The following is an 18,320-nucleotide window of genomic DNA, read 5'->3' as shown; positions in this document are numbered from 1 at the left end:
ACGCGGTCAGAAAGGCCAACCGCAACTTGTCATGCATCCACTCCTGCATCACGAGTGGATCCAAGGAGGTGATCCTATTGCCTCTATATGACACTGGTCTGGCCACAGTTGGAGTCCTGCGACCAGTTCTGGGAGCTGCACTTCAGGAGGGATGTGGACAACATGGAGAGGGTCCAGAGGAGGGCCACTCGCATGATCCAGGGGTGGCAAGGCAAACCCTATGAGTCAAGGCTGAGGGACCTGAATCTGTTCAGCCTCCACAAGAGAAGGCTGAGAGGGGACCTGGTGGTGATCTATAAACTGGCCAAGGGAGACCAGCAGGCAAGGGGAGAGTCTCTGGTCCCCCGAGCACTACTGGGAGTAACAAGGAATAAAGACCATAAGTTGATGGAGAGTAGATTAAGGCTAGATATCAGGAGGCGCTACTTCACTGTCAGGGCGGCTAGGATCTGGAACCAACTTCCAAGAGAAGTAGTGCTGGCTTCTACCCTGGGGGGTCTTCAAAAGGAGGCTGGATGAACGCTTTACCGGGGTTGTTTGACCCCAGCATCCTTTCCGGCCCATGGCAGGGGTCAGACATCATGAACTGCTCCGGTCCCTCCTGACCTGACCAACTATGGAACTATATGACAAACCATGGCTGAAAAGGAGCAAATTATTTGAAGCAAAATGCAACAAAATGGGGCCAGTGCCCTCCAGCCCTCTTCCCCAAACAGCACGAAGCCTGAGGGCTCAGGGGACACCTAGTAAACCCGAGTCCTTATGGGCACCAAAAAATGTTGAAGAGGTGGTCCCACCAAAAATGACAAACAAACCTCCATGTAGCTTCATTCAGCTAGCAGGTTTAAGAATGAAATGCAGGTGAGAGCTCAATGATCAGAAAGTATAGTACAGCCTATCCAACAAGTGATGACGATGTATGCAACATAGACAAGGTTCTTGGGGTAAACTTGAGATCTTTTATTAGATCAACTAAATCATTGGAATAATAGTTCTGTACGAGCTTTTGGGCACAAACACCCTTCTTCAGTCAGGATGATTATGCTGGTGTTTGTGGGCTCTCCTGAGTGGAATAGAAACTTAAGACAATATGCAAAATGCAGGTCTATGAAAATGCAAATATATGCCAGAGAAGACCAACAGGGCTATAACCAAAACACCCAAATGTATAGAACAGGCATTCCTATAAAGCAGAGCTTTCCAAACTGTGTTCCGCGACACATTAGTGTGTCGGTGGCAGTCTGTAGGTGTGTCGCGCGAAATGCAGAAAATTTTGCGGAAGGGCACCGTGGAGCTCCCTTACTCGCGTCTGCTTCCCTTGGCCCCTCCCCCAGAACTGAATTACTGTGTCGCGAAATGATGCATGTCTAAAAAATGTGTCACCAACATGAAAAGTTTGGAAAGCTCTGCTATAAAGAGCCATAGAAAATGAGGGTTGGAAGGTACCTCAGGAGGTCATCTAGTCCAAACCCCTGCTCAAAGAGGGGCCATTTCCAACTAGATCATCCCAGACAAAACTTTGTCTAGACAGATTTTGAAAACTTCCAAGGATAAAGCTTCCACCACTTACCTCTCTGGGTACACTAGCCCAGTATTTTACTACCCTTCTAGTAAGAAAATACTTCAAATATTCAACCTAAACTTCCCTTGCTCCCACTTGAGCCTGTTGCTCCTTCTTCTGGGATCTGCCACCACTGAGAACAGTCCAGCTCCATCCTCTTTTGAACCCTCCTGCAGGTAGTTAAACGCTGCTATTCAAGCCTCCCTCAGTATTCTTTTCTCCAGACTAAATGAGAAAACAACTTCAATGAGCTTAGGAGACTAGTGGGGGAGCCACTAAGGACCTAGAAGGGAGACGAGATGGGAGCCCATGAGGGATGGGCGTACCTTAAGGGGAAGATCCTCCAGGCCCAAAGGATAACAGTCCCTGAGAGAAGCAAGGGGGTAAGAGCGCTCAGAAACCCCCTTGGCTCAGCAGGGGAATTCAGCAATGCCTGAGGACTAAATGCGGGGCATACAACCAGTGGAAGGGAGGAACTGTCACCAAGGAGGAGTACTTCTCCTCAGCCCGGGGGTGCAGGAGGGCTGTTAGGAAGGCCAAGGCAGAGATGGAGCTCAGGCGAGCGTCCAGGATTAAGGACAACAAAAAGTCTTTTTTCAAGTACATTGGGAGCAAGAAGAGGGCACCAGGCAATGTAGGGCCCCTGCAAGACACAAATGGTAATCTGGTGGCCACACCGGAAGAGAAAGCTGATATTTTTAACAGTTTCTTTGCCTCTGTTTTCCTGAACAGGGACCGGGATATCCCACCTACCAGAGGTAGGGACAACCTTGGGGATAGCTCTATCAAGCCTTCAGTCAGTGCAGATGTAGTTAAGGATCTTCTGGAAGGGCTAGACATTTTTAAATCTGCAGGTCCACATGCCCTCCACCCAAAGGGTGTTGAGGTAGCTGGCAGGGGTCCCTTTGGCCTGGCTGGATGAGCATTCGTGGTCATCTGGCCAGGTGCCGGGGGATTGGAACCTGGCTAATGTGGTCCCAATTTTCAAGAAAGGGCGGAAGGAGAACACGAGTAACTATAGGCCTGTAAACCTCACCTCGGTGCTTGGGAAGCTTTAAGAGGGGATCATCAAGGAGCACATCTGTGAAGGCCTGCAGGGGAGATCATGCTTGGGGGCAATCAACATGGCTTCACCAAAGGCAGTTCCTGCCAGACCAACCTGATTGCCTTTTACGACCAAGTAACTAAATCCTTGGATGATGGTGTTGCTGTGGACATAGTCTTTCTACACCTTAAAAAGGCCTTTGACACTGTCTCTCACCCCATCCTCATCAATGAATTAAGTGACTGTGGCATCATTGCCTGCATAGTAGGATGGGTAAAATATTGGCTGTTGGGGCACACCCAGAGTAGTGGTGGATGGGTTGTCCTCACGCTGGCGAGATGTGAGCAGTGGGGTCCCCCAGGGCTTGCTCTTCGGGCCCGCACTGTTTAACATCTTCATCCACGACTTGGATGAGGGGGTGGAACGCTGATGACACTAAGTTGTGGCGCAAGGTGGACACACTTGAAGGGTGAGAGAGGCTGTGTGGATACGCTAGTGCTTCATTTGCGACTTGGACCAGGGGGTGGAAAGCACGCTGTCCAAGTTTGCTGATGACACTAAGTTGTGGGGCGAGGTGGACACACTTGAAGGGAGAGAGAGGCTGCATCTAGATTTAGACAGGCTACAAAAGTGGGCAGATGAAAATAGGCCGGGGTTCAACGCAGACAAATGCAGGGTGCTGCACCTGGGGAGAAGGAATCCACAGCATACATAAAGACTGGGAGTTCTCCCCTTGAAAGCACAGAGGCGGAAAGAGATCTTGGAATCATTATTGACTCCAAGATGAACATGAGCCGCCAATGCCAGACCACAGCCAGCAAGGCCAGCCACACCTTTTCATGCATCCAAAGGTGCATCTCCAGCCAGTCCAGAGAGGTGATGCTCAAACTCTATGCGACTTTGGTCAGGCCGCATTTGGAGTACTGTGTCCAGTACTGGGCGCCGCACTTCAAAAGAGGTGTGGCCAGCCTGGAGAGGGATCAGAGGAGGGGCACCCGTTTGGTGAGAGGGCAGCAGGACAGGCCCTACGTGGAGAGACTGAAGGACCTGAACCTGTTCAACCTCAAGGAGGGAAACCTCAGTATTCCCAAAGGGAGATTACAACATGATGCATTTCACCCAGAGGATGCCTTCATTCTTTCCCCACCCTTCCACACAAGGGGCAGGACATGTCACAGCCTACACCTCCTTTACCTGTATTTTCGCATTTCATAGGTCTTGAGAGGATGTAGAGATCCACCACAGGGGGATCGCATTAAATTGTTGGGCTTGATTACCAAGGAAGCTGCTCTAGAGAATGGCATGGAGGGAAGGAGGGCAGAAGGGGCAGTTGGCACCTGGTGGTGTTCAGTTGTGATGAAGTTGGCTTCACCCTTCTGTGGATACACTGGTGCCTAGCCAGGATGGGGGAGAGAGTGAAGCTCTTCCCACACTCAGAGCACTAATGTGGCTTCTCCCCTGTGTGGATACACTGGTGCACAGCCAGGTGGGAGGACTGAATGAAGCTCTTCCCACACTCTGAGCACTGATGGAGTTTCTCCCCTGTGTGCATATGCTGGTGCTGAGCCAGACTGCAGGACTGAGCGGAGCTTTTGCCACACTCCGAGCACTGATATGGCTTCTCCCCTGTGTGGGTACACTGGTGTTTAGCCAGGTTGGATGACCAGGTGAATGTCTTCCCACACTGTGAGCACTAATGTGGCTTCTCCCCTGAGTGGATACGCCGGTGCAGAGCCAGGGTGGACGACCGAGTGAAGCTCTTCCCACACTCTGAGCCCTGATGGGGCTTCTCCCCTGAGTGGATACGCTGGTGCCGAGCCAGGTAGGAGGAGACAGTGAAGCTCTTCCCACACTCCGAGCATTGATGTGGCTTCTCCCCTGTGTGGATACGCTGGTGCCGAGCCAGGTAGGAGGAGACAGTGAAGCTCTTCCCACACTCCGAGCACTGATGTGGCTTCTCCCCTGTGTGGATACGCTGGTGCTGAGCCAGGTGGGAGGCCTGAGTGAAGCTCTTCCCACACTCTGAGCACTGATGGGGTCTCTCCCCTGTGTGGATACGCTGGTGTTCAGCCAGGGTGGAGGACTGAGTGAAGCTCTTCCCACACTCTGAGCACTGATGGGGCTTCTCCCCTGTGTGGATACGCTGGTGCTGGGCCAGGTGGGAGGAGACAGTGAAGCTCTTCCCACACTCCGAGCATTGATGTGGCTTCTCCCCTGTGTGGATACGCTGGTGGTCAGCCAGGGAGGAGGAGACAGTGAAGCTCTTCCCACACTCCGAGCACTGATGTGGCTTCTCCCCTGTGTGGATACGCTGGTGCCGAGCCAGGTGGGAGGCCTGAGTGAAGCTCTTCCCACACTCTGAGCACTGATGGGGTTTCTCCCCTGTGTGGATACGCTGGTGCTGGGCCAGGCTGGAGGACTGAGTGAAGCTCTTCCCACACTCCGAGCACTGATGTGGCTTCTCCCCTGTGTGGAAACGGTGGTGCCGAGCCTGTTCGGAGGCCTTAGTGAAGCTCTTCCCACAGTCTGAGCACTGATATGTCTTCTCCCCTGTGTGGATACACTGGTGCTGGGCCAGGGTAGAGGAGCGAGTGAAGCTCTTCCCACACTCTGAGCACTGATGGGGCTTCTCCCCTGTGTGGATACGCTGGTGCTGGGCCAGGGTGGAGGAGCGAGTGAAGCTCTTCCCACACTCTGAGCACTGATGTGGCTTCTCCCCTGTGTGGGTACGCTGGTGCTGAGCCAGGTGGGAGGAGAGCGTGAAGCTCTTCCCACACTTTGAGCACTGATGGGGTTTCTCCCCTGTGTGGATATGCTGGTGCTGAGCCAGGCTGGAGGACTGAGTGAAGCTTTTGCCACACTCCGAGCACTGATATGGCTTCTCCCCTGTGTGGATACGCTGGTGCCGGGCTAGGCTGGAGGAAAGTGTGAAGCTCTTCCCACACTGTGAGCACTGATGTGGCTTCTCCCCTGTGTGGATACGCTGGTGCCGGGCTAGGCTGGAGGAAAGTGTGAAGCTCTTCCCACACTCTGAACACTGATGTGCCTTCTCCTTTTTTTCCATGCACCAGTGCCTCACCAAGTTGGAGAGCTGCCTGAATCTCTTCCCACGCTTGGTGCAGTGCTTCCGCACACACTCGTGCTGGGACAGGTCTTGCAAGCAGATGAAATTCTTCCGGCACTCAGTGCACTGGTGAGTGATCCTCCCTCGGGGGATGCATCGGTCCTGGGACAAGGAAAAAAAGCAGTTAAGGTCTTGCCACTCGTGCCACAGCTGTGTCTGACACTTCCCCCTCTGCACATGTAGCTGCTTGACCAGGTCTGTGGGGAGCACAAAGCTCTTCCCCAATTTGGTGAAGCGGTGGGGTCTCTCTCTAGAATGGGTCTACCGGTGAGCAACCAGGGCAGAGGCAGGTGAAGCTCTTCCCACACTTAGTGCATACATGGGACTTCTCCCCAGTCTACCTTATCTTGTGAAGAGCCAGCAGTGATGAGCACTTAAAGGTTTTCCTGACCTTCAGCTAGGGCTGAGCTCTGCCCATGCCTGGCAGTGAGCTCCTGCTTCCCTGTGAGGTCCTCTCCACTGCCTTTGCTTGCATGCAGTGCATCTTTCCAGTGGCTCTTTAGGTCTCTCAACTGCACAACTTCTTGCCTGCACCCAGGCTCTTTCTAGGTTCTGGCCTTCTCCACCCTCATGCCCAACTAGAGATGGTACCTGGCTCATGGCTACCTTCTCCTTCTGCTTCTGCTTTTGGGGCCTCCCCTGACTCTCGTAGCATTGCTCCTTCTCAGGTCTCAGGGAGTCCATCTGAGCCAAACTCTCTGGGGAAGTCTGCGCTGGCTCCATGTCTGCAGACTCTTCTACAGGAGGCTGCTCCTCAGCTCTGCTCAGCAGCCAGGCACCTCCTGCATGGGGAAGAGACACTCCACATTTGTCCCTGTGCTGCTGGCAGAGAGCAAACACCGCTATTCCTTCTCCTTGGATAAGCCTCAGAGCACGTCTGGACCTTGGCACTTGTGTTCCCTCAAGAAAACGAGGTCTTCCTGCCAAAACCTGAAGTGCTGGGGTGAGGAAGGGCCAGGTCCCTGTGCTGGGCTAATGTTCCCTACTCAGTCCAGTTCAGAGCCCGACTCTCAAGAGTTTCTGGCCCTGCTGTCCATACCATCACTTCAGGCCCTGCTGGGACAAGCACATGTGGGACGTACATTCGGGCAGTTCCTGAATAACTTCATGCTCTAATGCACTGAGGTTGAGGGGAGGATGTAGAGCTGTGGCGCCCTGTTCTGGGGAGAGGAGCAGGGCTGTGCTTCCTGCCTGCTTCCAGGGAAAGCTCTTGTGCAACGAATGCACCCATGGAGCTTTCCTCTGCTGACCGGTCCCAGATGACCTCCATGTCACAGGCATCTTCAAAGGGCTTAAGGCCTCGGCATGACCCTGAACCAGGCCTTTGCGCTGAGTCTCAGGCTTCTTGACACTCAAGGCCCCAGAGAGGAAACAGGGAGGGGACAATTCTGATGCAAACCATGGGTAATTCACTTCCCCACACAACCTGAAATCTTAGGAATCCCACCCATGCCACGGAGCCATTAATTGCAGCCTGAGACCAGGATGAAACGTTTCCTGGGCTCCAGGTAAACTTGACCAGAAGAAGCCAGGGACAGCCGCAGCTTCTTTCTTGACCAACAGGAATGGCTACACAAACCCTCTGTATACCATGCTCATTTCAATGGGGGACTACAAATCCCATCATACCCTGGCAGAGGGTGTTACACAGATATGGCTACCTTGGCCTGGGGAATGAATGCTTATTTTGCTGAGTGAAGATGGCAACTTGAGATCGTGGCAGCCCACGGAAATTAGATCTGGGACAACCATCAAGACAGCAAACCTGCCTGTGCCCTAACGTGTCATTAGAAGGAGAAGAAGGGAAGAGTTTCCTGGCAGCAGCAAGGGGGAGGGACTGTTTTTCCCCCCCGCAATGAACAAGTTTCTGCCTAGCTGCTGCTGCTCAGCCTGGAGGGGCGAGCCCAGAGCTGGCACGGGGCGCACGGGGTTAGGGCTGCAAGCATTGGCCCCCGCTGTTACTGTGGAGCTGGGGGCATCGGCAGTGGCAGCGAGAAGGAGCTGTCCTACCATGCTGCATGCCCAGCTCGGTTGAAAGTCCCATGTACGGGAGGAGCAGGCGTGGGCCATGCGGGGGCTGTGCGCTGTTGGCTGTGGTGGGGAACAAGCCACAGGGATACAGGCTCTGGGCTGTTGCGGGGCAGGGGCGGGGAAAGGGGCTCCCATGCACACCCCACATACCTTCAAACCCTTCAACACAAACCCCACAACCACACCATCTCCCACGCAATCAGACACCCCATAAACCCCACACCCTCTCCTACACTTACACCCGCAAGCCTCTGGGGGAAGACCCATTCACCTCCACATGCATACACACCACACACACGCACCTCCCCTCCCCCTCCACGCACCCCACAGCCCCACACAAATCCCGTACACACAGGCATTGATCCGGCAAATTCTTGGCCACATCAGACCGATTTCCAATACCCTCAATATTCTTTATATCAGTGCTGATCCAATATCAGACCAATATATGGGTGCACCTCTAATAGTCCTCCACACACAACCCCCCGCCCCCACACGATATACAAGAGTAAGACTTCTTTCTGAGCTATTATGCACTCATTCCTAAAGATACACAGCACAGACACTCACAAATCAGGGCAAAAATATATTTTTTAAATAAAATTAAAAGGTATTATTATGGATATTTGATTTTTAGTATACAATTGGCTTTTGGTTTTTTCCCGTTCCAAGATGTCTAATCCCCTTCCCAAAAGGAGTACATTTGGGGACAAGGGGAGGGACTTCTGGTGGCAAAGGTCAGAGGTTAGGACAGGACATCTGGTTCCAAGATGGCAATCAAGGGATGGGGCCACCCTTGCAGCCCTTGACAACTCAACAAAACTGCTTACCCAGCCCTCCAGCCTAAATAATTGCCTGTCCCTGTGTTACAGCATAATATACTGTGTCTGAGGCCAGCACACAGCAATGGCAGCACAGGGCAGGCCTGCACGTCCCAGGTCCTGCTGGCACTCAGGCCATGGAGCTTTACTGACAGCAGTCTGGGGGGCGAGGGACAGCCACAACTCACCTGGCACCAGGTCCTCCCATCTTGACATTTCCCCACAGTCCTCATCAGCACAGGTCCAAAGATCCACCCGTCCTTGCTGGATGCTGCAGATTAAGTCAGGTGTGGGACCTCGATAGCCTGTTTGGGAAGTGGTTAAAGAGCATTTGTGACTGGGTACGGGATGCAGAATCCAACCGGCATTCGGGAATGCATCCAGTGAACCCAAGATGTCTGCTAGGGGCTTGATGGACAAGGGAGGATGGGTATTTAAACTGACAGAGTCACCAGGGACAGGTGTAGAGATACATTGACCCATGATGTACCAGGGAGCAAAAACAAAGCTTTCATTGTTTTCAAGGTACCAAGAGGAAAAGATATTGGACACACTTATGGATGCATAATATTTATCTTATCTGTGTAATTCCAGGAAAAGAAGTGAAAATGAGCTTAGTGAGAGGACTTAGGGCAGTGAAAAGCATACGTGACACGTAGGCGACAATGACAATTTTTTCTGGGAGTGAGAATAATTAATTCATCAGCACCAGGGACAGGAAATAATAACTATAGCTGCAAAATAGCAATCATCCTGTCCATTGAGAGGATCACCCCAGGAGAGGCGATGAGTGCACAGATTGGTAAGTACTGGGGGGTTGACCACCAAGTTCATGGGAGCTGTGGATGTGGACAAAAGAAGGCAGAAAGAGACACATTTAAGAGCACATGAAAAGGCCATAATATAGAAATGGTCTAAATGATCTTTGCTAAACTAGACAAAACACAGAAACACTTCCTTAAGGAAATCCCCTGGGGGAAAGGCGGGGGAAAGAAAGCATCACAAAAGCAAACTGACCTAGTAAAAAAAGCTCAGTAATGCAACCCTGCGCACAAGCCAGTACAAGCCCCTGTATTAGAAAGCCTCTGGAAATGAAAACTGGTTCTCACTATGTCCTGCAGCTAGCCCATTTCTTGTTCTCACAACGATGGGCATCCGATCAGCAGAGGGATTTTAGGAAGAGCAAAAGAAAACTTGTGAGAGGGGCAGAGGGAGCTTGAGAATCTCTGACCTACGGAGATGAAGATGTTAGGAAGGGATGTGGACGAGAGCTTCCAGCGACCCCTTGGCAGACAAACCTAGCTTACATCTCGTGTACACATGTCGCTAGAAGAGCAGTTAAGGAAATGCCTCTTCCCGTTGTAGCAGCAGAGGCTGATAAGACTTTCTATGAACTTCTGCCAGGTCATAATGACAGGAGAAAGGGGACCTAGACAGCACAGAACGGAGCATGCAAGGATTGTCTGGAGAGGACCTGCTAGGTCAGATGGAGGAAATCAGAATCCTCCCCAAATGAAGAGCTCTTAGTGCATTCGTGTACAATGGCCTGGGGATGATGTGAACATGCTGAGAAGGCAAAAGGAGATCATGTTTCCAAGAAACTGCTGCATATGGAAGAACCAGGAGTCACAAGAACGGGGAAGACGCAAGTGAAGGCGACAAGAGCCAATGAAGGAGGAGATCTCTGACAGAAATGTGAGGGAGGCCTGATCACTGGCAGGGCAGTGGGGAGGAAGGGGATTTAAACCTCCAGCCAAGAGTTCATGAGGATGAGACTTGGAACAGGGAGGTGACTACAAAACTGCAGAGCTCACATATCTCCGGGGGAAAGCAAGACCCAGAGCTTTACCCAGGGAAACGAGGGCTTGGTAATTCTTCACCATCTGCTCCTGGTAAAGCACCTTGTCTTCATCGTCCAGCAGCTCCCACTCCTTCCGCGTGAAATACACAGCCACGTCCTCGAACACCTCCCGGAGCTGCAGGCACAAGCATTGCACCATCAGTGTCTCCTGCGCCAGCTGCCCCCGGACCCCACAGCCCTGTCTGCAATCACTGGGTACTACCACAAATTGCAATCTTAGCCGTAGATTCATAGATTGTAGAGTCGGAAGGGACCACAATGGATCATCGTGTCCGACCCCCTGACCCTGGCAGGAAAGAGGACCGAGGTCAGATGACCCCAGTCAGGTGACTATTTAGCCTACTTTTGAAGACCTCCAAGCTAGGTGATAGCACCATCTCTCTTGGAAGCCCACTCCAGATCCTAGCCACCCTATGGTACTATGACAAATTTCTTCCTAATATCTAACCTAAATCCACCCTCAACTAGTTTACATCCGTTACTCCTAGTCACTTCCTGGAGCGCCTTATTAAACAGCATTTCCCGTATTCCCCATTGACCTCCCCTAATAAATTTATAGGCGGCCACAAGATCTCCCCTCAGCCGTCTCTTGTGAAGGCTGAAGAGATTGAGCTCTCTCAACCTCCCCCCGTAGGGTCTATCACGAAGGCCATAAAACATGTGAGTGGCGTCCTCTGGACACTCTCCAGATTCCCCGCGTCCCTCTTGAAGTGGGGCACCCAAAACTGGACACACTACTCCAACTGCAGCCTGACCAGTGCCACATAGAGGGGGAGAATCACCTCCCTTGATCTATTACTCGTGCACCTGCTAATGCACGACAAGGTGCGATTGGCCTTGTTGATGGCCTCGTTACACTGCCGGCTCATGTTCCTCTTGGAGTCAGTTATGACTCCAAGATCCGTGTCTGCCTCCGAGCTGCTGAGAAGGACACTCCCCAACCTATAGGTGTGCTGGGGGTTCCTCCTTCCCAGGTGGAGTACCTTACATTTATCTTTATTAAACTGAATCCTTTTTCTCTCTGCTCATTGATCCAACCTATCCAGCTCAGCTTGAATCTGCTCCCAGCCCTCCGGTGTACTAGCTTTGCCCCATGACTTTGTATCATCAGCCAACTTGTAGAGGGTGCTCTCCACGCCCTTGTCCAAATCGCTGATGAAGATAGTGAATAATATCAGTCCGAGGACTAAACCCTGTGGGACCCCACTGCCCACCTCCCGCCAGGCCAAGAAGGAACCATCCACCACCACTCTCTGGGTGTGGTCCCTAAGCCAGTTGGCCACCCACCTGGCCGTGTAGTCATGCACTCTGCAGTATGCTAGCTTCCCATGCTAGCCATGACAGGTAAGGGGACAACTCCCCAGTCTTCAGCAGACATGTGATGTGGATGCAGCTGTTGACACAGGAGCTCATGTGCTGACCTTAGCCCAGCTCATCACGATCTATTTGCTCGGTCCTTTGGGGCAGCCTGGCCAGCACTTCTGGAGGCAGGGAGCCCCGGCTCCACGCACTATAACCCGGCCTGCCCGCGCCAGCACCCCTGGTATCTGCACTCGGGAGGGAGCTCCTGCTAATGCAGCTTGTGGTTTTTGCGGCCTCCATCAAAGCAGCCTTCATGCTCTTCAGGCCTCTCTGCTCCCCAAATTCCTTACAGCACCCCGGGCTCCTCCTGCGTTCTGCCCCACCTGTACTCCCCACCACAAGTGAACTGGGTGCCCTGCTCACCTCCGAGCTCTCCTCCTGCTTTGGAGGCATGCCCTGCCCCTTCTGCACTTGGCCTGGCTCAGGGGTCGGGGAGCTCCTCTCCTCCAGGCTCCCTGCGCACGTCCTCTGCAGCTCCAGGATCACCGGCCCCTCCTCAGCAGGCTGCTGCTCAGCTCTCTGCAGGGTCCCAACACCTGCGGGTGGGAAGGCAGTGCACACGTGAGCCCTGGTGCTGCTGGCACGGGGAAAGCCCTGATAGTCTCCTGCACTGTCCTGGGACTGAGGAGACGGGGGCTTCAGTGTGTGGAAGAGGGGGGAGAAAGAAGACTCAGAATCCCGCAGCTCTTGCTAACACACCTCCACAGGTATGCAGCTGGAGATGAGCCCCGGTAACTCGGTCCCAGTGTGGGGAGGTGATCACAGCACTACAACAGAGCCTGCAGGGACATCGCTCCTTGGGAAAGCTGCTCGAGCGATGCTGGGGCCTTATCAGATCCACACGCTAAGGGCAGGGGAGGGGAAATGCAAGGTCGGTCTGCTCCTGGGCACGTGAAACGATTGCAGGGGCACCAGGAGAACAAGCAGCGCTGATCTGTGGAGCACTGACCCCACCACCATGTTGTGGAAGGGAGATTTCTGCACTGAGGGATGGTGCACGTGCTGCTGGAGAGTGGAGACCTACCGCCCCCTCCCTGCCCCTGGGATCGAGCCTCGTCTGGGCCACCAGCCTGAGCAGCTTTCATCTGCTGACAACTCCCACATCTTTGCTCCGGTTCAGGGGAGTCTGCAGCAGCACACAGGCCTGGGTTAGCTGTACCTTCATCAGTCAGGGGCTGCTGGGGAATCTAATTTCCCCGTCACCTGCACCAGCCCCTTCTCAGGCACAGAGGGCTCATGAAGAAAGGGCAGTGAACACTGACTACTGGGATGTGAAGTTATTGTGGCAGCACGACAAGCCCCAAGCAAGGTAAAGCCTCTCTGTGCAGGGGCTGCACCCGTGCAGGGAGGAAGATCAGGGTCTCGGCCCGGAAGCTGCCCACCCTGTTACCTGTCAGCTCTGTGTTCCTGAGGGAGCCCTGGCACCCAGCTTGATGGACTTACAAAGGAATTTTTCTCCCCTCCCACCTCATCTAACCAAAACTAAGCAGAAGGAAAGTTTAATAGGCATCTTGGGCCGTACATTCCCCGGTCCCACTATGGGAGGCCTATTTAAACTTGATTCAGTAAAACTCGGTTGCTGGGTTGGGGAATGCGGAGGAAAGAGACTCAGTCAGAGCGGGTACGGGCGACACTTGAACAATGGTTCAGGGTTCATCACAGTGTCCAGCCCAGCAGAGCCCTGACCACAAATGCTGTCATACTTTTCCTGGCATGACTGGTGGAAGTCCTCCCCACAATGTTTATGAACACTTCAAGTAATCAATTCCTTTAAGTCTGTTCAAAGACAACAGTAAGAGCTGAAATTCATGCTGAGCTGAGGTTTGTTCACAAGAGGTAAAATACACAACACCAATGCTGACTTCACAGTGCAAGCAAAGCTAGGCCATCTTTGAAACCATTCCAGTACATCTTCTATATTCATAATAATTTCAAGCTGGCTCCTAGGTTTCCGGTTACTCCTTAAAACTTGATGGTTTTCCTGGTTGTGAATCAGTTGTGAATCAGTTCCAAACCAGATAACCCCGTGTCACTGAAAAAGTAATTCATTTAAATTGAAACTGTTTCTATTGCAGGATTTTCCCTGTCAGTTATGGCTTGGGACCCTCTTGATCTACACTATTAAAAGAATACTTTGAAGAGGCTGGACTAAGGGTATAAGAAAGCTGTAATGCAGAAAATAGTGTGCTTCAGGAGAGAGAAATTTCTCTGACACCATCTTTCTGTTGCCTGGTTAACCTTCAACGATTGTGCTGGCAACTTTGCCTGTCAACAAAACGCCCGAGTGCCTTGGAAGGGGGAGATCACAGCTCTTGCTTTCTCTTTTGTTTTTTAGGGCTGCGTGAGGCTTCAGACAGACGTTCGGATCCAGAGAAGCTTCGGACGCTTTGGGGTCCAAAGCAGCACATCCGGGTCAAAGTGCTGGCCTCGTTAGGCTTCCCAGTGCTGCAGGGACGGTGGCCCCTGCTGCGGGCAAGAAGCCTGCCGGCTGTCGAGATCGGTGCAGGGGGGTCTGAGGCCCTGCACCCCTAGCTGCTGACAGACAAAACTCGTGCCAGGGGTGCTTGTGGGAATGACTGTGTGTGTCTTGGGGTGTGGGAGGCACTACTGCAGGCCTGGCTGCTAAGCTCCTGTGTTACCAGTTACCAATCAATCATGATTCACACAGGGACTGGCGCAATACACAGGACCTAGCTAACGTAGCCAGTTAATTGCCAGCAGTTCGCACCTACAAACCCAGACTAAGGAGAGGACAGAATCAATACAAACAATCAGCTGCCCCAAGACAGACACAGTCAGTCCCACAAGCACCCATGGCACGAGCTTTGCCTGTCAGCACCTAAGGGTGCAGGTCCCCAGACCGCCCCCAACCCATCTCCTCCACAGCTGGCAGGTGTCGTGGGTGCAGCAGGGGCCACCATCCCTGCAGCTGTCACCCCGCTGCGCCCCAACACGCACAGGGTCACCCATGGCATGAGTTTTGCTTGTCCGCAGCCTGGGGTACAGTTCCCCCCAATCCCCTGCACCGACCTTCCTGAAACCTGGCAGACTTTGTGGCCTCAGTAAGAGCTACCACCCCTGCAGTCCTGACCCCCCTGTCTTGTGACTTAGATGTGACAGGAATTTTGCTTTCAGGAATTTGGGGTACAGTTCCTCCCAAAACCCCTGCATAAATCCTCTTGAAACTTGGCCTCATCCCTCTTGAAGTGGGGTGCCCAGAACTGGACACAGTACTCCAGCTGTGGCCTGACCAGTGTTGCGTAGAGGGGGAGGATGACCTCCTTGGCCCTACTTGAGATGCACCTGTGGATGCACGTTAGGGTCCGGTTAGCCCTGCCAACCGTGACCTCGCATTGTCAGCCCATGTTCATCTTGGAGTCAATGATGACTCCGAGATCCCTTTCTGCCTCTGTGCTCTCAAGAAGGGAGTTTCCCATCTTATAAGTGTGCTGCTGGTTACTACTGCCCACGTGCAGCACCCTGGATTGAGACAGAAACGCAGCCCGGAGCTCCGGAGCAGATCCCTGGCATCTGAAGCAGCTGGATCTAAAGCCGGATAGGATCGATGACGACTCGCACAGGCCTGTTGTTTTCCCTTGCACGTCTATTACTACTAGCACCATTATAAATTTCATATCCTTACCAATAAATACCTTTTATAGTCAAACTGGTGATAACTGGGTAATTCTTTCTTTCTCTACTTCCCCTTCCCCACTTGCTCTGCAGCAACACTTCTGTTACCTGAGCCAAAGATCCCTCTAAAGCCCAAAAATACTGTGGGGTCCCCTCATCAAGAGACTATCACTACTAGGAAAACTGGGGCAAAAGATCGGGAAGTGCTGAGTTTGAGACACATAATGGATCAGTGTGTACAGGCCGATTGACCCCGTTTGGCTCAGACGTGCCCTGATGAACTGGATTCTGGCCCACGAGGGTGTCAGCTGCACACCCAGCCGGATTCAGAGGCCTTCTGTTCACCTGTGTGCTTGTGTCTGACTGCAGTTCATTGTAACCTTAATGAACTGATTCCTGGTATATGAGGGTGTCAGCCTGTCCATGCTGATCAACCCAGGTGGGTCTGGGGGGGGTGGGAGGGGGGGCGTGTTTCACTGATTTGGTGGCTGGAGGAGCCCAGCCCCATTGAAACTCAGTCCTAAAAGACCGCTCCAGTCGGGGTGAGGACTTGCAGCAGGGAGAGATACCGCTCCGTATGGGAACACCAGTAACACAAGCAGCGCAGTGACAGAGTTGCAGAGACCCCAGAAACGTGCCCCTAATCCAGGAGAACTCCCCAAAGTGGCGGGCAAGTCTGGTGACAACCCAGCCAGGTAGCGACTCCCTCGCGGGCAGGGCAGACACGCAAGCCTCGCAGCACAGAGACTCGGGCCCCCGCACCCACGCGGAGGGCACCATCCTCCGTCTCACCTGGTTGCTGGGGGGGCAGGGGCTCGTCTCTGGGGCCGGGAGGTGGCTGGTCCAGAGGCCTGTCCGCACCACGGGTGCTGGGCTGCTCCCGCCGGGGATCACCAGGGTCCTGCAGGGCCCCCGGGGGCTGCATCTCGTCGGAGGGCCCCTCCTCGCCCTTCACCCTCACCGCGACCTGGGGACGAGATCCGCGCGTCACCGTGGAGCCGGATGTGGGTGAGATGGGGCTGGGGGGGGGGACGTCCCCCGAGCGCACAGGGATGGGGACGGGGACAGCAGCATCCACGATCAGAGCAAAACCATTTCTCCCGGAGCGTCTCGTGGTGCCCCAGCCCCATAAACCCCTCCGCCAGGGCGGTGCTGCCCCCGCATCTCATCCCCGGGGCAGGATGGCAGGCACTGCTCCAGCACCAGCAGCTCCAGCACCTGCTCCTTGCTGCGGCGCTGGGGCTCCAGCCAGAGCACACGCAGCTCCCGCAGGCAGGCAGGCAGGCGGCTGCAAACCTCCCGCGGCCCCGCGGCTTCCCCGTAGCCCAGGCCCCGCAAACGGGGCCCCAGGTCTCTGGGCCGGGCAGGTCGTGCCCCGCTGCGAGCTGGGGGGGCTCCGCGGGGAGCTGGGCCGAGCAGGGGGCTGCACGCCCGCCACGCCCTCCTGCCCCCCAGCGACACCTGCGGCTGCGGCACGGCTGCGAGGGGAAGGCCGCGGGGGCTGCTCCGGGCTGCAGCGCGCACAAGCGTCTCCCGCCCACGCGTCACACGGGACGTCACCTCACGTCCGCGGCGCGTCACGCCTGGGGGTCCACCCCCCTCCCTTCGCGCGTTAACCCTTTGCTGCCGGGCGGGACTGGAGAGCCCCCAACCCGCGCCCCGGCCGCAGTGTCCCCCGAGCGCCCCCCGGGCCCTGCCTCAGTTTCCCAAAGAGCCGGTCGGCCCAGACTGCTTCATCGGGGGAGCGGGGGGCGGGCGCCACGGCGCTGTCGTGCCCGGCTCCCTCCGACACGGCCCGTCCGACAGCGCGGGTCCCCCGCCCCGGCCCGGGGGCAGGACGATGGTGTTGCCCAAATGGCTAGTCTCGTGCCCCTGGAGGCTTGCCCGATTTACCTCAAGGAGAGTCACACGCAGGATGGGTCCATCTCCAGTTTATTGTTTGCGCCAACAGATCCACGAAGGGGCTGAGTCGCCCCAAGCGGACTCGACCCCGAGTTTTGCCCGAGGGTCCGTTTTTATAGCTTACATAAACAGAGGGTTTCAGCGTGTCCTGCAATTATTGGCAGCTTTACCATTTCCTTATTGTTAGGTCTTAGCTTGCAGGCTGAGCTCAACTTGTTATTGGTTAGTGTTTCTTATCAAGTTTTAGCACATGCGTAGTCAAAAAGCAGAACGGCGGCAAAAGGCCGGTCGCATGTGCAGTGAAAAAGGGGAACTGCGGCAAACCTAATGCCTCCTAGTGACCCCTTGTCTCCGTGTAACTCCAGGGCACCGAGCAAGTATGGTTGCGAAATTGTATGTGCAAAGCAGGCCTCAGTCTATGCGCAGAAGCTATTGCTTTTTACCTGAGCCAAAGACTCCCAAATCCTGTGGGGTCTGCTCAACAAGGGAGTTACTACCAGGACAATTGTGAAAAGAAATTGTGGGGGGAGGTGGGGAGGGGGGTTCTGAGTTTGGGGCCCATGAGGGTATTGTAGCAGAAAGCCCCCTTTTCCTCTTGCCTGCATTTGCTCTCCCCTCTTTGGATATGTTTCTCTTCTTCTTCCTTTTCTTCCTTCCGCTTTCTTTCAGTATAAGATAAGGAATTGTGTTTTAAAGTTTGTATGTGTGCATTTTGTATCTCCCCTTGTAGTTTGGTATTTTTATCTGTTTGTGTGCTATGGCATTACTTTTGTAGCTTATTTTTTATACTCCTCACCTTTCAACATTCAAATAAACGTGTTTAGTTTCAGAAGTAAGTTATACATTGTAACAATGTTAACAAGAGCAGGAGTCAAACTGCCAGTTCCCTGTATCAGGCTGGCCCCTGAAAGAGCAAGTGAATCAGTGATTGAATGCGTAACACAGTAGCAGGCAGCTATTAACACCTAGGAAAACCGCAG

General features: G+C 53.8%; 1 protein-coding gene across 1 annotated transcript; it reads right to left on the bottom strand.

Moving 5' to 3' along the window:
* Positions 1 to 936: 936 nt before the first annotated feature.
* LOC132248244 (zinc finger protein 345-like) lies at positions 937 to 16,893 on the bottom strand. The gene is made up of 7 exons (XM_059721212.1): positions 16,657 to 16,893; positions 16,231 to 16,405; positions 12,169 to 12,341; positions 10,432 to 10,558; positions 8,771 to 8,887; positions 6,322 to 6,512; positions 937 to 5,832 (listed from the first exon to the last, which is right to left on the bottom strand). The coding sequence occupies exons 2-7, from the start codon at positions 16,361 to 16,363 to the stop codon at positions 4,300 to 4,302; spliced, it is 2,274 nt and encodes a 757-aa protein (XP_059577195.1). The 5' UTR covers positions 16,364 to 16,405; positions 16,657 to 16,893; the 3' UTR covers positions 937 to 4,299.
* Positions 16,894 to 18,320: the final 1,427 nt, after the last annotated feature.

The sequence above is a fragment of the Alligator mississippiensis genome, chromosome 2 (assembly GCF_030867095.1).
Source record: "Alligator mississippiensis isolate rAllMis1 chromosome 2, rAllMis1, whole genome shotgun sequence".
Classification (NCBI taxonomy): Eukaryota; Metazoa; Chordata; order Crocodylia; family Alligatoridae; genus Alligator; species Alligator mississippiensis.
Note: the sequence above shows the minus strand (reverse complement) of the source record. Positions and strands in the feature narration are given on the sequence as shown.

Excerpts from the sequence above, each read along its gene's own strand:
- LOC132248244 (XM_059721212.1), bottom strand. The coding sequence starts at position 16,363 with ATGCAGCCCCCGGGGGCCCTGCAGGACCCTGGTGATCCCCGGCGGGAG. Across the intron at positions 12,342-16,230 it reads CCTGCCCCCCCAGCAACCAG|GTGTTGGGACCCTGCAGAGA; the intron begins GTGAGACGGAGG and ends TCCCACCCGCAG. Across the intron at positions 5,833-6,321 it reads AGAAGGTAGCCATGAGCCAG|GACCGATGCATCCCCCGAGG; the intron begins GTACCATCTCTA and ends TCCTTGTCCCAG.